The sequence below is a fragment of the Periplaneta americana genome, chromosome 6, assembly GCF_040183065.1.
Source record: "Periplaneta americana isolate PAMFEO1 chromosome 6, P.americana_PAMFEO1_priV1, whole genome shotgun sequence".
Taxonomy (NCBI): domain Eukaryota; kingdom Metazoa; phylum Arthropoda; class Insecta; order Blattodea; family Blattidae; genus Periplaneta; species Periplaneta americana.
In genome coordinates this window covers 153,744,178-153,763,803 of record NC_091122.1, presented here as the reverse complement: position 1 = coordinate 153,763,803, position 19,626 = coordinate 153,744,178, and the positions used below count along the sequence as shown (strand labels likewise).

The 19,626-nt window shown below is 34.5% G+C and overlaps 2 protein-coding genes across 5 annotated transcripts in view; one reads left to right on the top strand and one right to left on the bottom strand.

The window, feature by feature from the left end:
* Positions 1–11,003: 11,003 nt before the first annotated feature.
* LOC138701947 (peptidyl-prolyl cis-trans isomerase) lies at positions 11,004–12,871 on the bottom strand. The gene is made up of 4 exons (XM_069829326.1): positions 12,662–12,871; positions 12,041–12,257; positions 11,814–11,950; positions 11,004–11,723 (listed from the first exon to the last, which is right to left on the bottom strand). Exons 1-4 carry the CDS (start codon positions 12,854–12,856, stop codon positions 11,652–11,654), a joined length of 621 nt encoding a protein of 206 aa, XP_069685427.1. The 5' UTR covers positions 12,857–12,871; the 3' UTR covers positions 11,004–11,651.
* A 355-nt stretch (positions 12,872–13,226) lies between these two features.
* Positions 13,227–19,626, top strand: part of LOC138701945 (cell division cycle and apoptosis regulator protein 1-like) — a 79,563-nt gene continuing 73,163 nt past the window's right edge. For 2 of the 4 annotated variants that reach the window (XM_069829321.1, XM_069829320.1), the window contains exons 1-4: positions 13,228–13,482; positions 13,752–13,826; positions 14,033–14,178; positions 14,392–14,472. In XM_069829321.1, coding sequence (XP_069685422.1) covers positions 13,775–13,826; positions 14,033–14,178; positions 14,392–14,472 — 279 coding nt within the window. In that variant the 5' untranslated portion in view covers positions 13,228–13,482; positions 13,752–13,774. Of the gene's footprint in view, positions 13,483–13,751; positions 13,827–14,032; positions 14,179–14,391; positions 14,473–19,626 lie in introns of all 4 variants that reach the window. The other 2 variants (XM_069829323.1, XM_069829324.1) reach the window with 2 other exon arrangements.

Here is a 19,626-nt window from a genome sequence, read left to right as displayed (position 1 = left end):
TTCCCATAGCGTGATTTCTACGACTGGCCAATCCTTTCTTTCTGAATCGTTCCCTTGTCTGTCTTTCAGAAGTTCATTATGTTATTTCAATGGCCTTTCGTACGTCTATAGCAACCATTACTACTCTACTACTACTACTACTACTACTACTACTACTACTACTACTACTACTACTACTACTACTACTACTACTACGCCTACGATAGCTATTGCCACTTTTCTATTACTAGAACTACTCCTACTTTGTACTATTTCTGCTAATACTTTTACTGCCTCCACTACTAGTATTGTTTTTACTACTTCTACTACTATTACTACTTTTACTACTATCACTATTCTCTTACTACTGCTACTACTTATATTATTACTACTTCTACTACTTGTACTTCCACTACTATTACTACTACCACTACTACTATTCCACTTTCTACTTCTATCACTTTTTCTACTATTACTACTGCAACTTCTACTACTTAAATTAAACACAGAATAAATATGGGAAATGCGTGTTATTATTCGGTTGAGAAGCTTTTATCATCCAGTCTGCTGTCAAAAAATCTGAAAGTTAGAATTTATAAAACAGTTATATTACCGGTTGTTCTTTATGGTTGTGAAACTTGGACTCTCACTTTGAGAGAGGACATAGGTTAAGGGTGTTTGAGAATAAGGTGCTTAGGAAAATATTTGGGGCTAAGAGAGATGAAGTTACAGGAGAATGGAGAAAGTTACACAACACAGAACTGCACGCATTGTATTTTTCACCTGACATAATTAGGAACATTAAATCCAGACGTTTGAGATGGGCAGGGCATGTAGCACGTATGGGCGAATCCAGAAATGCATATAGAGTGTTAGTTGGGAGGCCGGAGGGAAAAAGACCTTTAGGGAGGCCGAGACGTAGATGGGAAGATAATATTAAAATGGATTTGAGGGAGGTGGGATATGATGATAGAGACTGGATTAATCTTGCACAGGATAGGGACCAATGGCGGGCTTATGTGAGGGCGGCAATGAACCTTCGGGTTCCCTAAAAGCCAGTAAGTAAGTATCTTCTACTACTTTTCTACTACAGGCCTTCTACTACTACCGGTACTTCTAATACGTCTACTATTACTGTTTCTACTATTACTACTACTACTACTACTACTACTACTACTACTACTACTACTACTACTACTACTACTACTACTACTACTAGTCATTGTTACCACTGTCACAGGTGCAGGTGCTATTAATGCTATTTATTTATTACTTACTACAGTACTACTGAAGATTTGGTTGTGTAGTTGTGTAATAATACTACGGAAGCCAGGAAACGTTATTTGTAGGTTTCCTCAGAAAATGCAAGAATATAAGTCAATGTCAAGGATAATCGATACGGGATAGCGTGGTTGAGAAGAAAGTTTTACATTTGATGAAATAATTCATAGCACAATTTCTTTTAGGAACAAATACCGTAATACTTCCCAGAATCAATTGAATTACCATCAACATGTTACTTAATGTTAGAATCCTTTTTTAATTCCACCTCAACTTTAGCTGATGAACATGTGTTACTATTCAAGTTAAGGTATCTTGTTTCGTTTAATCTTGCACAAAATGGAACGTTGTACAGTATAATTAAATAAAATTGAACACCAATCAGTATATTCAAATAAAATTGAACACTGTATAGTATATTCAAACAAAATGGAACACTGTACAGTATATTTAAATGAAATAGAACACTGTACTATATTTAAGTAAAATGAAGCGCTATGTTAAATAAAATTGAACACTGTATAGTAGGCCTATATTTAAATAAAATGGAACACTATGTAATATATTTAAATAAAATGGAACACTGTACAGTATATTTAAATAAAATGGAGCACTGTCTAGTATATTTAAGTAAAATGGAGTACTGTACAGTATATTTAAATAAAATGGAACACTGTACAGTATATTTAAGTAAAATAAAGCACTGTGGAGTATATTTAAATAAAATGGAACACTGTATAGTATATGTAAATAAAAAGGAGCGCTGCGTAATATATTTAAATAAAATGGAACACTGAGTAGTATATTTCCATAAAATGGAACACTGTACAGTATATTTAAGTAAAATGAAGCACGTAGTTTAACACATAAGTAGTTAACGTGAAAATTCCATTTTAAGTTTTGATCGTTGAAAATACGGTAGGCTTACCTAAATATTTCACATGGGTTGATAGTTACAATTATAGTTATTTGTACAATTACTGTTATTAATTTTTTAATTATACAGCAGTTGTTTTCCACTAAGGACTATTTTTCTGAACAAATTTGTTCAACTGCGACCAATATATTATTTTGAATTTCTACCTTAAATATCAAATTAAGTTTATATCTTTCGACATGATCACAATACAAGAAGGTATAATATTTCGCTCCCACTCATTGAACCAAAATGTAAGGCTGAAGCAATTCTAAGGCACAGTTATAATTTCGGCCCAAGATTATATAATGATTTTATAAAGAGAAATCCACCAGTGCTCCATTTTATTTAAATATACTATACAGTATTCCAGTCTATCACAAAAACAGTCCATTTTAGATATGAGATGGAACAGAACAGTCATGTAACAGTAAGGAAGACAATGGACTATTTTCGTGAGACTGGAATATTTTTTGGTTGTGAATGGATCTCATTTTGAGCATCTGTGATTAAGTTTGGTTAATCATAGTGTTTTGTTTAGTTTTATGGCCTACTCAACATGATTTTACATACTTATTTGCAGGGTGCAAATTAAGATTTCTGGTGGAGGGGATAGAATCCTAGATAGAGAATATCATAGGCTACATAAAATTATTATTATCCTCATTCGATACGACTCAAAGTTTGGTTGCACTGAGTAGCTTATCTTGCTTCTTGATGATAATAATACTAATAATAATAATAATAATAATAATAATAATAATAATAATAATAATAATAATAATAATAATAATAATAATATAATATCTGTGAGCAGGCTTAAAATAAGATGTGTAATTCCTAAGTTATTGATTGTTGTCAGCTTGTTGGTGATGATAATACATCAATATTATTTTTTTTGCTTACTTTATACTTTATAAAGTATATATACTCGTATTAAAACAATTATATTTTGAGGGAGGGATAGAAGTTATCCCTGGTAGGGAAGGAGGGATAACTTTCAAACAGGGGGGAATTCCCTCATCCCCCTCGTTAATTCGCACCTGCTTATTTGTCTCAAATTTGAAGTTCACGAAACAACTTAATAAATAGTTATGACACAAGAAACAGGAGAATGGATAAAGTTTCTACTCTTTCATACGTAAAATTTAAAGGAGATTCGGAATATGTAAATTTGAATATAAGGTTCATTTAAAGAAAGTAGTTTACCGTCACACCCTCTATGTCTGAATAACTAACTGTTTTCGAACACTGGTATAATATTGTATGGTTTATCTCCAACAGTTTTTGTATAACACTTTTTTTTTTGTAAAATTAAAATTTAAGGAGTTACTAACAATATTTCATAGGGCCTACTTATTATTCACTCTGTAGTTTAAATACCATTTGGAACCTTAACGAAGAGGAACGTGTATTTTCTCTCTTTAATTTTTGTTATTATTTGTGTTGTGCTTTTGTGACGATCTCAGTCATAAATATAATATTCAAGATTGTAATGTCTTTGGACTTATGTTTGGTGCGCGAGGAACAATTCCCAAATTTACATTGGAGATCCTCATAAAATTAAAGGTTCATGAAAAGACTCTTCAGACGATTGCATCATCCATTTTAAAATCTTCATTGAACATCATCAATCATCATCTCTATTCATCTTTATAATATTCAGTGCATATTATTTATTTTCAATAAATTTTTATCGCACACCACATCTTATCGCAGAATATTATTATTTTTTTAAATTTCATTATGTATTTTTCTAACATTAATTTACTTTTTCTTTTTTGTTCATTTGAATTGATTAGGATGCCGATATTTTAAATCCAAGATTTGGACGCCTATCATTTCGATATACTACTACTTTTATCTTTCATTATAATATATTTGTATTATTTGGATTTGAATATATCTAAATCTAAAAATAAATAAATAAAATAAATAAATATAACTGTGGGAACTGAAATACATTATACACCATAGATTCCATAAATATTAATTTTCAAGACTTTATGTTTATTGTAACAGCCTTAAATCAGATGATTAACTTTGCTGTACATAGCAGAACATGTAAGTTCTTTTTTGTAGTTCGCAAGTTGGTATGAGAAATACGGTATATCCATGCAAGCTTCACAGCTACGTTTAACAGTCAGAGTTTTGTCTTCTTTCAGGGTTAAAACGTGGTTGGGAACGGCTATTGTACGTTCGAGTAAGGGGGATCATTTGAAGGGGGAAAAAGGGCTTGATCATGTTCCGTTTCCCTGTTGTGCGAGTACAACCATAAGGCAGGAAAACTAGTTCAGGTACCGGTGCATAAAAATAGTATTCAAGGATGCACAGTAAAACAGATCTTTTGTGTTAATTATATTACGTATGAGAATACAAGATACTTACCTGAGTTGCTAGAACATTCTCTCTATCTCCCTGTCTCTTTTTCGGCCCACCTGCGCCGCGTAGCTCTGGCGGTAGCTTGTTTGCCTACTGGATGTAAATTGCATTCCAACTTGAACTGATTACCTAGTTTGTTTTTTCTTCTTTTTCCACGAGGTTTTTCCTAACTGTAAAGCGAATGCCAGATGATCCCATGGAGAACTGTCGGCCTCATCTCGCTATCTGTCACCAATCCTATCGATGCTAAATAACCTTAGCCAGACAACATTCAAAACATACCGCTTCCATTCTCGAGTAGCGTATGACGTCATTGTTCCACACCCACTAACTGGTAACAAGAGGCATGACAGAAGGGTAGGCTATTTTAAACATTCAGGTTGACCTTAAATACGCTAAATAGCACAGTTTAGTATATACGTTACGAAGCTCAAAATGTAGTAAATACGCATCCATAGAGAGTTGCTAACCACTAGGATCGCGACTATTGCCTCATTACAGACAATGCGAAATAGTACAGGCACAGTCTATTGTTCCTAGCATCCTCACAACTCAAGCTTCGTGACTGTATACAGAGTGTTTCAAAAATACGGGGCATAATTTCAGGTATGTATTTCCCACATGCAGACAATCAAAATAGTTCATTACAACATGTGTCCGGAAATGCTTCATTTCCGAGTTATGGCCTTCACAACATTGAAATTCACCGGAACGTTTTGCTTTCCGCAGGTAGTTGTCATTACAGAAGATGTTCAAAATGTCCACCTCCTGCTTGATTACAGACCTCACATCGATGTCTCATTGACCTGCGAACACGATCCCAAACTCCAGGAGTATTGCGTATGTCCTCAGAACATGCCACAATTCGATTCCGATTGATACTCTTTCAATAGTCTCCAGACAATCGTATGAGGAACATTGACTTGCAACGCTACCCTTCGTGTGCTGATAGAAGGAGTCATGTTCACAGCCTCCAGAATCTCCTCCTGTACTTCTGGAGTTGTAGATCTTGGTCGCCCCCTTCCCAAATCAGGAGAGTTAAATTTTCCATACTCGCACAGACGGTAATAGAGACGTACAAATGTCTTCCGATCTGGACATTGTCGCTGTGGGTACCTCTCCTGGTACAAACGACGAGCCAGCGCAGCATTGCCGTCCGCCTTACCGTACATGAAGTGTATCTCTGCCAGCTCTTGATTTGAATACATGTCGCACAGCCTAACGCCTACACAACACTGAATGTAACCTTCGCCTCGGAATGAACTGTCAGAGTGCCCTCTTAATGTCTCCTTTGACGGCAACGACCTGCGGAAAGAAAAACGTTCCGGTGAATTTCAATGTTGTGAAGGCCATAACTCGGAAATAAAGCATTTCCGGACACATGTTGTAATGAAATATTTTGATTGTCTACATGTGGGAAATACATACCTGAAATTATGCCCCGTATTTTTGAAACACCCTGTATACTAGACTGTGAATTAATGTTGACTATCCCATATTTATAGAACTACATTTTTTACTCAGTACGCATAAAACCCTCTCCGGTGAATCCAATTAATGCAATTAGTGAAAAGTGTAGGTAAACGTGTAATGTCTCTAAACACTGGCTTATACGAAATAATCTGCCAAATAATGAAAGGGAATAATATACCTAGTTGTGGTAGGCAGACCCTCAGACGTACAGTAATGTTTACACTACCTTCCTTCAAAAATGCTTCAGTTACGTCAGTTGGTGTAAAACAATAATAAATTAGCTGATTTAACCGAAAAAGTTTCAATATATACCTGTACATTGAATCGATTAAAAGCTGACGCTATAAAACGTTTAACATATATTTTGATTTTCGAATTTTCGGCTAAACTCGACAATACAAGAAACCAAACTGTTCTGGCATTAGTGATCGATACGAGGAAAAATGACTTCGATCAGTAGTTGGGAAGGGAGGAGGAACGGAGGTGGCGTGTGAATTTAATGTTACATGATTTTAGGAAGAAGAAATAAGAACACAATTATCGACATAGAACTTTTGACACCATGAGTCGGCGATCGATAATATTGACTTACTGCTAGTTACCCTCTTAACTTTTCATATTGAGATATATTCCTGCATCACTCATTAGCATAATGATTGGTATAGCTATTTTATTTTTAAACTTTAAGGTAAATTAATGTTTTTCCCGTCATGGAAATATACTCAACATGAATAGAACTACAAGTTAATACTTTTCACATGAACGTGCAATTCTCAATCCCTCATTAAAGAGTAGGCCTACATATAAAAAGCACTGCAACTTTCATCGTAAAAATGTGTAAAATTCTTTTATTTCATCAGTTGAATGTCTGTTTCTCTCATCTCTTCATTAAATGTTGTTAATAAAAACTATCTCTAAATGCATTTCATAGAAATATACTCAAAACAAATTTAACTGAAATATTGTAGTGTTGGTGCACCAATTAGAACGATCGTGTAGTCATAACAGTCGACGTTGCTTTCAACTGTTCATTTTCTTCTCCATAAAATAAATCAGAAGCGATAATGACCTCTAATAATTACATTCTATATTAACTTAATATTCGAATAACAATAGAAAAAAGCTCATCTAATCATAAAATACTTTGAAACTGAGGTTTTCTTCAAGGGACATAAAATTCAATGAAGGACAAAACGTAGAAAGAGATCATCTAGTTTTTGTAACAACACTATTGTAAAATAAATAGAATGTCACATATCCTACGTTCTAAGTTTTCATCTTCATATTAGAAAACAGAACATTTGGCGTACAGTTAAAGACGTGCACTACACGCGAAATAGAACGGAAAAGTTCCTTACTGTTCTGGGTAAAACTGTATACGCGTTATTTCATTGTTAATTTATTTTTCTCGCAAGAGGCTAGTTTAGTGTAGGCTAGCTTAGTAGATGGCGCAAAATTAAGTCGAAATGAGTTGCGTGTTAGATCAGCGAATATAAGAGTATTTTATCTGGGACAAAAAAAAATTGTACTTACCTTGTACCAAAAATAATCACCCCATGAAATGAGGTAGTTTCTCTGGATAAAAAAAAAGTAAATGAACGAGTATTTTCCCTAGACCCAAAAAAAAAAAAAATAAATAAATGTTTGATAGTATGGTTGGCTCCATTAAAAAAACTCATTGGCCTTAGACATGTTTCCTTTGTAATATTTTGCCCGAATTTAGATTCATAAATTTCCACATAGTTTAAAGTTCGTTAATTTTTTATAGTTACCAAAAAGAAATGACATATCCATACCCACCTACGGACAAAAATACGTGTATACATATGCAAGGCATTTATAGACTGAACTAAGACGAATGCCTGAACTAACCTACCTAACCTGTTACTGATACTAGACTTTACGACAACTTGCTTTCCACCTATTTATGTACTTACCAGTACCAAATAAGCTTACATGCAATGCATGTGATCCTGCTTCTCTGTTGGCCACCGCTTTCACAGCAACTTTCCAACCTGATTTCGGTGCGAATTTGGTGTTGTCACTCAATTTTTCTTCTTTGTTAACGATACATGTGACTCAAATAGAAACCAAGTACCTAAATATATTCATACCTTACGGAGTGGTAACGCAATAGTACAGAAATACCCAAACTTCTCTTTACAGCTAGGACAAAAATTCTCGTAATGTTATGGCACGGTTTTTAGTTAATTATTCTAGAGATGTTCGAATTTTTTTTACAAATTACAATTTATATTTTTCTCTTCCTTTTTTTTTTTTTCTTCCAAATTTCTTCTCTTCTTGTATAATGCATCTGACCTTTGGTCTGTATTGTTCTTACCTCTTCAGTCTGAGCTCCTGGAGCCTTGGTGCAGTGTGATTTTGAACTATAAAAACTGAAGGTTATGTATTATTTATTCTATTCAATATTCTATATGTGTTATAATTTGTTTTGTATGAAGTACCTATGGTATTCAATCCAGTTTCATTGTGTATATGCAAAATTTTAAGGGGACACTATACTGAAATTACTAACTTCCAGGTTTTTAAAGCTAAATTCACAAAACTTATCACTGGTGTACCTGGTTAATAACTTTTACAAAATTTCATCCCTCTATGATAAGTGGTTTGTATTTGATTAATAACTGAATACAATATTGTATGATTTTATATATAAAAAAAAATCCTTACGCCACAATTTACATTAATTTTTAACTGATATTCACTTAATATGATCTTTATATAAATTAGAACAAACATTACTATTGGGTTTTTCTGTACAGTGAATTGGTAAATTACTAGAAATTTATGTTTAATGTTTTTTATTCTTTTATAATCAAAAAATTCTAGTAAATTACTGAATAATTTTACAGCAAAATCCTATAGTAAGTTTTGACCACGTGTATATAAGGATCCATATAAGTGAATATCGGTTAAGAATAATTTAAATTGTGATGCAAGGGACTTCTTATGCAAAGCAATTCATTATTTCAATAAAATATTACAAAATGAAAACAATTTTATCATAGACTGATGAAATTTCGTATATTTGTCATTATTAACCAGATATACCATCAAAATTTGATGACTCTAGATTCATAACTATGGTAGTAATTTCACTATTGTGAATCTTTAAAAAATATGGAACTTGGAAATTTCAGCAGTGTCCCCTTAAATTGAGGTACTAACTGATGCAATATATTGTGTTATATTAATATATTAGGAGATGAGAATACTAGTCATAATTTTACTATATATATTTTATTTCAATAATGGCCCGTACTTGATTGTTAGTTGTTCACCCAGGTAAGACTAAATATAAATTTGTTCCCATTAGACAGTTTTCAAGCTATATATCGTTTAGAAAAATTTAACATTTTTAAATCTAGATTTATTTACACCACGGAAAAGGTGCAAGAAACAAAATTTAATAGGCCTATATAGTTGCAAATCTCAACAACTTTTCACTGCCCAATGTATAGACATAACTTTTTGAATCACCTATATAAACACAAACCCTAAAATTTAACAAACGAGTTATTTATTCCTGAACAATGTGTACAATGACCTGCTTATTTTCATGTCACTCGAACTCACCTTCTACACAGCTGACAGCATTCCTGTGCAAGCCAACTCACCAATTTAATACGGGTTTTCCAGCTTTTAATCCAGTTACTCCTCTAGCAATACTCTGCAGACTGTGAATAAAAACTGAAGTAGTGTGCAATTTATGTTTTTGAACGATCGTGTTTTTTGTATTTACAGTTATTGTTGTTAGGCCCTGAACGTTAGAATTCCCACACAAGCTTGTTTCTAGAGAAACCATTCTTCACAACATAAAACTATACTGAAATATATCCATTACAGTGCACTTGTTACTTTTTAAATTTTTAAAAATGATCCTAGTGGTTAGCAACTGTCTATGGTAAAGTGTCTTTAAATTGAAGCAATATTGACACAAATGTTACATCGTGAAATAAAAGAAAATTTTAGTTACTTAGTTACCATTACAGTGCAGTTTTGCGAAGGCTTTGGAATAATATTGCTCTAAATTTTCAATGCAAAATATATTGTATTTGCAATTTTAAAATGATGATCGTGCAAAAAATGTTGTACAATACAAGTCTGTGAAGTGCAGTACGAACTCGAGGAAAAGCACTTCTCAATTACTGTAAAATTATTTTCGAGGACAAATGTAGTCCAATTGTTTTGAAATATGTACTTCGTGTTTGTGTGCAAGTATTAGAGCATTTTCGTATAGCTGCATGTACTTTGATTCTCAGTTATGACGTAGAGTATTTTCTTGTTCATTCCCTTCACCTACAATCACTGTTATTCGATATTGGTAAATCTGCTATTCATAATTTATTCCAATTTTGCATTCGTCACACTGAGCGTGACGATCGATATAGGTAAATTGCATCAGAACCACTTGTCTACAATTACTAATCCGTATTATGTACAAACGATAGCATGAGATGTTCTAAGTTCAAATTTTGTTTAAATGTTACATGACGACGTTATAGATTAAACTTCTCACAATTATTATTTATCGATCGATACCTGAAGTATCGACATGCTCCACGAGGTTGAATTGCGAATTCTTTTAATAGATGGCAGATCTGTCTACCGGAATGCAGCGTCTCTTTCGCATTCCGATAGTACTAACTCATGGTCTGACGAGTGGAAAATTTTCGTGATCTCAAGGTTAAACATATCTATTATGCACTTCCCCTCCTCGAAGATTCCAGTTATTGCCACGTTTACACTGCTGTATTATAACTGGCTACTAATGGCTAATGCATGCCCTTCCCACGCCGTAAAATCTCGAGAAACTCCTCACTTTCACTCTCTTCCCCTCTCACTATCACGTTCCTCCCCCCCCCTCCAACCCAAACCCACATTCCCCCCTGCCTCTTCAGCAATTATGTAAACCTTATGATGGGTGTGGACGAAAATGATAGAACATACATCCTTTAATTTTTTTTATTTTGTTCAACTGACTTTGAAATATGAAAAAATTGGAACAAAAGGCAATAGAAAAATTAAACTCCATTCAATATCAAGCACATACTCTTCTGAGGAATGCCAAGTTAACATCGCTTTCATTAGTATATGCATGCACATAACTCATGGGGACTGCAAGGTAGTTCATAGGGAGTCAAGACAGCAACTTCGAACACAAATTACCTACAAGTTGTTAAAAAATAAACGAATCCCCCCATCAAATTGTAGACTAATATAAAGTTGAATATCACATAGAGATTATCATTACCGACATTTTGAAACACTGAGGATTCTTCGTAACCATAAAAACTACCTATTAATAATAGTATTGGCTAGGATAAGTTCTATCAGTTGTGAGGTTTCTTTCTTGTTGCAGTTTTTACAACTATGTAGTTCTTTGGCATACCACCACCTAAACAGAAAATTAACTAGGTTATGGAATGATGGTCTCAATACACTGCCTGCCTATCCACAATGTGCCAAAATTACTGCAGTCATGGTGTTTTTTTTTTACCAATTCTTATACCAATTGCAAATTAGCAGTTTAAAACAGGAAAAGTCATACAATGTTAATGCTGCAGATAAATTGGAAAGGAAAATATATAGTAATAGTTTAGATTTGGCCACAATCCACAACATTGATCTTCTTGCTCGTCTTGCCACTCTGGGACCCCAAACTTTCCAACTGCAATCATAAAATCAAGCGAATTAGCCCGATATCAGTTATTTCAGACGCTCGCAAAAGTTTGCGGTATTCCCACACTGAAAAACATACCTTCTTCACTACATCCATTCCCTCTACAACGGACCCGAATACAACGTGTCTGTTGTCCAGCCAACTTGTCTTCGCAGTGGTGATGAAGAACTGACTTCCGTTAGTATTTGGTCCAGCGTTAGCCATGGAAAGGATTCCTATAACCAAAGATAATGTATAGCTATAAGAAATTATATCCACTTATTTTATAAGTACAGTTATTTTACTTTCGAATATAATACACGTACCGGGACCAGTATGTTTCAGTTGAAAATTTTCATCCTCGAATTTGGTGCCATAAATTGATTTTCCTCCAGTGCCATTGTGGTTAGTGAAGTCTCCTCCCTGACACATGAAGTTGGGGATAACGCGGTGGAAGGTGCTACCCTTGTAACCAAATCCCTTCTCGCCCGTACACAAGGCACGGAAATTTTCGGCTGTTTTTGGTACTACATCATTCCGAAGCTGAAAATATAAAATTCACATAATTATAAATTACGAAATTATCAAGTTTTTCTTAAAAAAAATAGCATTACTCCTACAAAAGTCGATTTTGTCTACTATATTATCCATAATTATGAAAGTCAATCAAGCACCATTTTGGATATGGGTTCACGTTCAGACTGACGCCAACCTCGTGGCAATAATGAAATTTCACTTATTCGCACATTGTGCATTAAACTGCTGAGAGATTTTATTCAAAATTACATTCCACACTTCATGAGCAACAAAATTTAGTTCTGCCATGTGACATTAAACACGAAAACCGGCACCATTGCCAGTCAATAAATACGATCACAATGGAGTGTCACGGCCACCACATTATTTTTAATCATACCATTGAAAGTATAACAAGAATTTTTTCTTACCTCCATTACAATTCTTCCTACAGGTTGGCCGTCGGCACTCATGTCGAAAAATACTCTTGGGAGACCCATTTTGGACGACAAATTCCGAAGAACAGCTACACACAAACCAGACTGCAAGCCACTAGCGATGCCGATTCTCTGAAAAGAACACCGAGACCACGATTGGCGGTAAAGTCCTAACGCTGCGTGAGCCATTTTAGCCGCAAGTGATATGACTGTGTATTATATGGAAACTTTGTTATGTAAATTAAAGACAAATAATTTATTTTTAAGAAACTTATAATTTTATAAATAATGAAGTATTTTTAAGAGTACCATACAATATTTAATATTAATTAATACGTAAAATAAAGGGACTATTTTCTTTTGCGGAAGTAACGCGTAGTCCGTGGACTTACTGTTGTGAACCAAATCAACATTTATATTTTTAAGTAACGATTATATAAATATCTAGTTATTAATATTACGTTAATAATTGCATTTTAAAGTTATTTTAAATATTGTAATTTTGAAAATAAAGCTAGTATGATTCTGATAAAAATTCTTTGAACGCATGCGCAGATCATTAAATCCACCTATCAAGTCAATCGCATGTTATTTAATTATAAAATTTATTGTCAAAGGCTACTGTTCCATTGAAACAAAAATATTTGTGTTGATAATATAACTAAGAATATAATTGATATTTTTATTTTAAAGCTGTTAATATCTTATTCGACTAACACTACGTAGTAAATGGCGTTACCAATGCTTAACACTATGAGCATGTTATGTGTGTGTTATTTGTGAATAACCATTTACAAAAGTGAAATTTCAACGAAGTATGTATAATTGTATTACAAAGTTGTGTATATATTGACTTGCATGTATTCCTGAGTATTATTTTTGTTATTAAACAAGTGTATTCATTGCCCTTAAGGAAGCTTTCATCGAAATACAGTTAATGAATGTTGTTTTTTTATTAGTAATGTAGGCCTAATCTGTTCATATCATGTGGGCTACTAATATTTAAATGTAGGTATATATAAACCTTACGTAAACAAAAGTATTGTGGTGGACTTGCATTTCACAAAGTTTTTCCACGTTTCAGGTTTTTGAAAGGTACCAAATACCATGTCTCAGTTTGGAGCAACAGCAAAAAACCCTCCATGGGTTCGGACGACAGGTAAGCTTGGTAATGTGTAATAACAGCGAAATAATGTAGAATATTGAACGTGCTTAAGGTGCAAACAACACAGTTTTGCAAACGTGTACGGCACGCTTTTTTTTTCATAATATTGTCAGATTTGTTAGGTGTACTGGACAGGCGTGGATTGCAGTCGTCAATGTGAGATAGCCAGTGGCTTTAAGTGAGAACAATTCTGTCTGCAGCTCAAACGATGGCTACTGGTGTGACGCAGCAGCAACAGCAGCTCCAAACGCAGATGATGGGGCAGACCACTATGGTTGCCAACCCGACCATGGTTCAATATCAGCAGCCACAACAAGTCTTCCAGACACCGATGGGAATGCAACAGGTTGCTAAATGTTGCAGTATTGGCTTGTAGGATAATTGTTGAAGTGAAAGTCCAGGTTCCGGATAGCAGTTTGTGATCCCCGTATTGCTGCTTCACCCAGTTTTTTCTGTGCCTGACTGGAACATCCACGGAGGTTGCAATTTTGCAACATAGGTGACATTATCTTTGCAGTATTTTAGTTAATGTTGTCCGTCCCATTCCCTTCTATTTCAGGCTGGAATGACCATGACATCAATGACAGGTGCAATGGGTGCTACAAGCGTTGCTATGCCAACAGCAATTGGAGGGACTCAGGTAGGTTTAGCATTCAATTTCTTAACATATCCAGCAGGATAATGATAGGCCTAACATGAAGTTAGTTCACTGTAGTCTATTGTAGCCTTCAGTTAGTATTTTTTTTTAACACAAGTAGCTCAGAATATCGTGTAGTTAGTAATATGGTTTGCTTAAAATCTCCAACCCTAACTAATAAATGTTAGAACAAAGAAGTATTGAGAAGTCATACATTGAGATAGTATAGTTTGTTAAGCTAGAATATGGATCGAAAACTAAATTTTCATGGCATATTATTTAATGATCAATTTCCCTCCCCCTATTTTTTTGTACATGTGAAATTTTATTTTCTTATTCAGTTGTCTCGATTATACTACTGTTAAGTGAGAGATGCTTCAAAGATAAAAATCTTATTTCCAAAAGACAGACAGCAAGATACTTGTTTAGTGTGCCCAATTTGAAACCTAACTGCTTGTAACTGCCCGCAGCTGTTGTAGAATTTAAAATGTCGTTTGTCAGTTTACAGGCATATTTTCTAAGAATTGTGGGTGAATGTTACTTATGTCCCGCCCACTATAGGAGACATAGGCCAGTTTTACACTAATCCTAAACATCTTGACGTGATAATAAAAGCCTAAACTAACCTAACCTAAGTGCGTTGGTGTCTATTCCAAAATCGGCGGAAGACGCTCAACGCTCGTTTAACCAATATTCGTTCAGTGGGCGGTGGATACTCTACATTGACCAAAGCCTGATGTAATGTAGCTGCTGGTCTCGTATTATAGCTTATCAGCTGCATATTAAAAATAGACTAAGGTGATTTGTAGAGTAGAGTTCCCAAAAACATCAGAAAAAATACGGGACCCTTAGCATTGATTTTAAAAATTGATCTTTGTTGTATATTTTTCACCACGCTTATCCGTATGGTCTGGTTTAGTGTTAGAGAAGGCCCTATGGCCTTAACTCTGCCAGGTTAAATAAAACCATTATTATCATTGTGAACAGATTAAAACAATACAGGTAAATCAATTGTTGTTGAAAATGAAGTACTTAAAGAATAAACTGAACAAAATGAAATCAGGTAGTAGCTCCCTGTAAAGCAGGTTTGAATAATTTCAAGAAAAAATTGTTCCGGGGCCGGGCATCGATCTTGGGACTCTTTGCTTAGCACACAAATATATTCGTTACTGGAGGCACGTTAACAGAAAGCCACAATTTAAGTCATACAGAATGTGTGTGCACTCAAAGTTGGGTTCTGGCATCTTGTCAGCCCATTTGAGTTGTGTGGATATAAAGGAACATTCGTGCGCTAAGCAAGGGTCCCATGATCGATGCCCGCCCCGGAACAATTTTTCCTTGAAATTATTCAAACCTGAGAATACATTATGCAAATCTAGTCTTTCAGGTGAAGCTCCCTGTAAAGCAGATTTGAATAATTTCAAGGGAAAAATTGTTCCGGGGCCGGGTATCGATCCCGGAACAATTTTGCCCTTGAAATTATTCAAATCTGAGAATACAGTGTTATAAATCAGAGTCACTTCTACAATACTGAAGAATGAATTTCTTGTAACAATTGTATGTTCAGCCTTAAGTCATGAAATGCAACGCAAAAATGGTTTCACAATAAGCATTGATTTTACTGTCTTTATATGTTGTTGTTTTCTAATGCCAGGCATTTGACAATAAAGTCATTTGACCTCTTGCACTCCAATATTTTTCAAAGATATTATCATGGTCAGCCACTGAAGCACAGATTTTGAAGTGTTCCGAATCCATTTCTTGGTTTGAGTTGCACAATGGGCAGTTAGGGGACTGATATATTCCAATTCTATGCTGGTGTTTGGCCAAACAAACTGTCTTTATATGCAACTTGTGTTTCTCATCAGTCCACATTGAGTTCATGATGGAGAACAATCCTTCAGAATTTGCATTTATACCAGGGATACACATAATGAACTCTATCAGTTTTCAAAATTGGGAGTGTTTCATCAATATTTTTGGACAGATTACCCACACTTCGTCTAAGTGCGTTCATTAAAGAATTTCCTTCAATAAATTCACTATCTCCTTCAGAATTCAGCACATTTTTCACTTGCTATGAGCTCACCAAACAAGTGAGATTCAACCATTTTTGATCTGGTAGCCATTTGCTTCATAGTAGGAATTATTTTGAGAATATGGTATGCATTCAGTGTCACCCTCGATGTTGCCAATGTAGCAAATTCCACTGTCATCAACAGTGATGGAGACTGATATATATAAAAAAAATAGCAGTTGATAGTCACTAATTTCTAAATGGGACAGAAACATGTTCCAAAGATCTTTTTCAGTTAGGACAATGGGACACATTAGCATAAAAAAAAGAGACTTTCCCATATTTTATGGGATATATTGTGACCAATGATGGTATGGAAGAATGGTGAAAAGGACTACGGCATAATGCACTACTACATGTAATTTTGTGATATCAAACATACAAATAAAAAGCTTACAAGTTATACAACCTTCCTCCTACGAAACTTAAAATACAAACATCTTTAATCGCTTAACTTCTACTGATGATGGAAAATGCTAGAACATTTGCAGGCAAAGTATCACTTTAGCTGTAAGGTTTTAAATTGGGTGCAGTGTATAATGAGAGTCACGTGACATCCGAAATTTAGGTGTTCTCTGTTCGATTTGTCCAAGTGATAAGTGATGTGCGTTATATTCTACAGAATGTTTGTCTAGGTGATGCACATTATATTCTACAGAATGATTATTTCAATCATTGATACTTATTTCTTTGAGACTTAATTTTTTCAGACTGAAGTAACAAACTTTATGAGACTGATCACTGTAGACCTATATTGTCATGACCATTTTGCGAAAACCGTAAAGACAGAGAAGAATGACACTTTCAGGCAAAGCCTTTACATTGGAATATCACTATTGACGTCATAAGACACACTTTCATATACAATATTAAGAAATACTATGTGGAAGTAAGAGAGGTTTTTTTGTAACATTGTTTTTGTGCAGGAAAAAATTGAATAACTGTGGTCTTCAAAATGTTGTTGTTGTTTTCTAATGCCAGGCGTTTGACAATAAAGTCATTTGACCTCTTGCACTCCAATATTTTTCAAAGATATTATCATGACTAGCCACTGAAGCACAGATTTTGAGGTGTTCCGAATCCATTTCTTGGTTTGAGTTGCACAATGGGCAGTTAGGGGACTGGTATATTCCAATTCTATGCAGGTGTTTGGCCAAACAATCATGGCCTGTTGCCAATCTAAATGCAGCTACAGACGATTTTCGTGGTAAATCGGGAATTAACTGTGGATTTTGATGCAGAGAGTTCCATTTTTTCCCTTGGGATTGAGTTATCAAATTTTGTTTGTTGAAGTCTAAGTATGTAGATTTAATAAATCTCTTCACAGAGTAATACGTAGATTTAGTAACAGGTCTGTAAGTAGCAGTGCTGCCCTTCTTTGCTAAAGCATCCGCATTCTCGTTTCCCAGGATTCCACAATGGGATGGTATCCATTGGAATACAATTCTTTTATTGAGTGATAATAATTGAGAGAGTATTTTAGTTATTTCTGCTGTTTGAGATGAAGGTGTGTGTTTAGAGACGATTGATAGAATAGCTGCTTTGGAGTCTGACAATATAACTGCATTCCTAAATTTATTGATGTGGCATAGAAGATTCCTGAGACATTCACTTATTGCAATGATTTCACCATCAAAACTTGTTGTTCCATAACCAAGAGATCTATAAAGTGAGAAGAGACAGCATGTAACGCCTGAACCGGCAGCTTGTTCTCTGGAGATCAAGGATCCGTCGGTGTATAAATGAAGCCAGTTTTGTCTCTAAAGACAATTGTTTCAGTATTTCAGTGTTTACTTCTGATTTCAGTATTTATTCTGTTAAATTTAGATTATATTCTATATTTAATAGAGTTAAAGGGTTTGGTTTAATTTGTAAGTTTTCTTTTAAATTCGGGATATTGATTTTCTGTTTTAATTCTTGAACAATGGATATGAAACTTTTTTGAGTTTTCAATCTACAAGGAGTACTGTATGAATGCCAATTGTTACCTGGTAATCTGATAAGTTTTTCATATTGAATCAGTGCTTTTTCTTCTATTATCTTTTTGATGCTGTGAATATTAGTGAGGAATCTCATAGAATCTATTGGCGTTGTTTTGATTCCACCAGTAATGAGTCTGAGAGCTTGGTTTTGAACATATTCTATGTCGTTTATGAAAGGTGAAGTAATTAAAATTTCTCCGCAATATGTCAGCACTGGCTGTATAAACATTTTGTATGTAGTGTTCAAAGTATTCCTAGAGCATCCCCATTTCTTTCCTGCTAGTCTTTTTAGAAGGGAGAATCTTTTACGAGCTTTTTCAGAAATGTATTTCAAATGGTTGCTCCATGTTAACTTGCTATCGAAAATAACTCCAAGATATTTGGATTCATAAGTCCTAGGAAGGTGTTGGCCATTGTATAGGATATTGAATTCTCTTTCTTTTTTACCGAGTGAAAATATTTGGTAGTTACTTTTGCTTAAATTGAGTGTCATCAAATTTGATGTATTCCATTCATGTAGTTGATTTAGAGCTTTAAGAGCAGAATTTTGAATTTTGTCTCTATGTCTGTAAGATCCGGAAGTGCACAAAACTATATCATCTGCAAATAGTGCTGTTTTCATGTTTGATTCCTCTAATAGGGAGGTGTGGTCTTCAAAATAATTTTTTATATTGTAAGTTTTTGATGTGGATTTAGATTTATATACGGTATTTGGGAAGTATGAAAGAGATTTAATGGGTTACCTGGACTACTGATGGGAGCATTTGAGTGCAAAATGTCAAAATCAATCTTCTTAATGTATCCAGCTGTTTGCTGACAACATATAGTCCACTATAGTCACTGTAGTCTATTCAATTGTTTTCCACGAGTAATGGGGGATATTTTGATCGGTGTTCATTATAGAACTTGTTCATTATTAAACTTGTTGTTTAAGCTAACAAGTAACAAAGAGGTACCCACATAAGCTGCATTACCACCAACGCAGTCCCACTATATTTTTCACTGTTTATATTCATGGAGTCCCTCAGTGTAAAATTCTCCGGAGGTAAAATAGTCCCTCAATCGGATCTCCGGGTAGGGACTGCACTGAGAGATGTC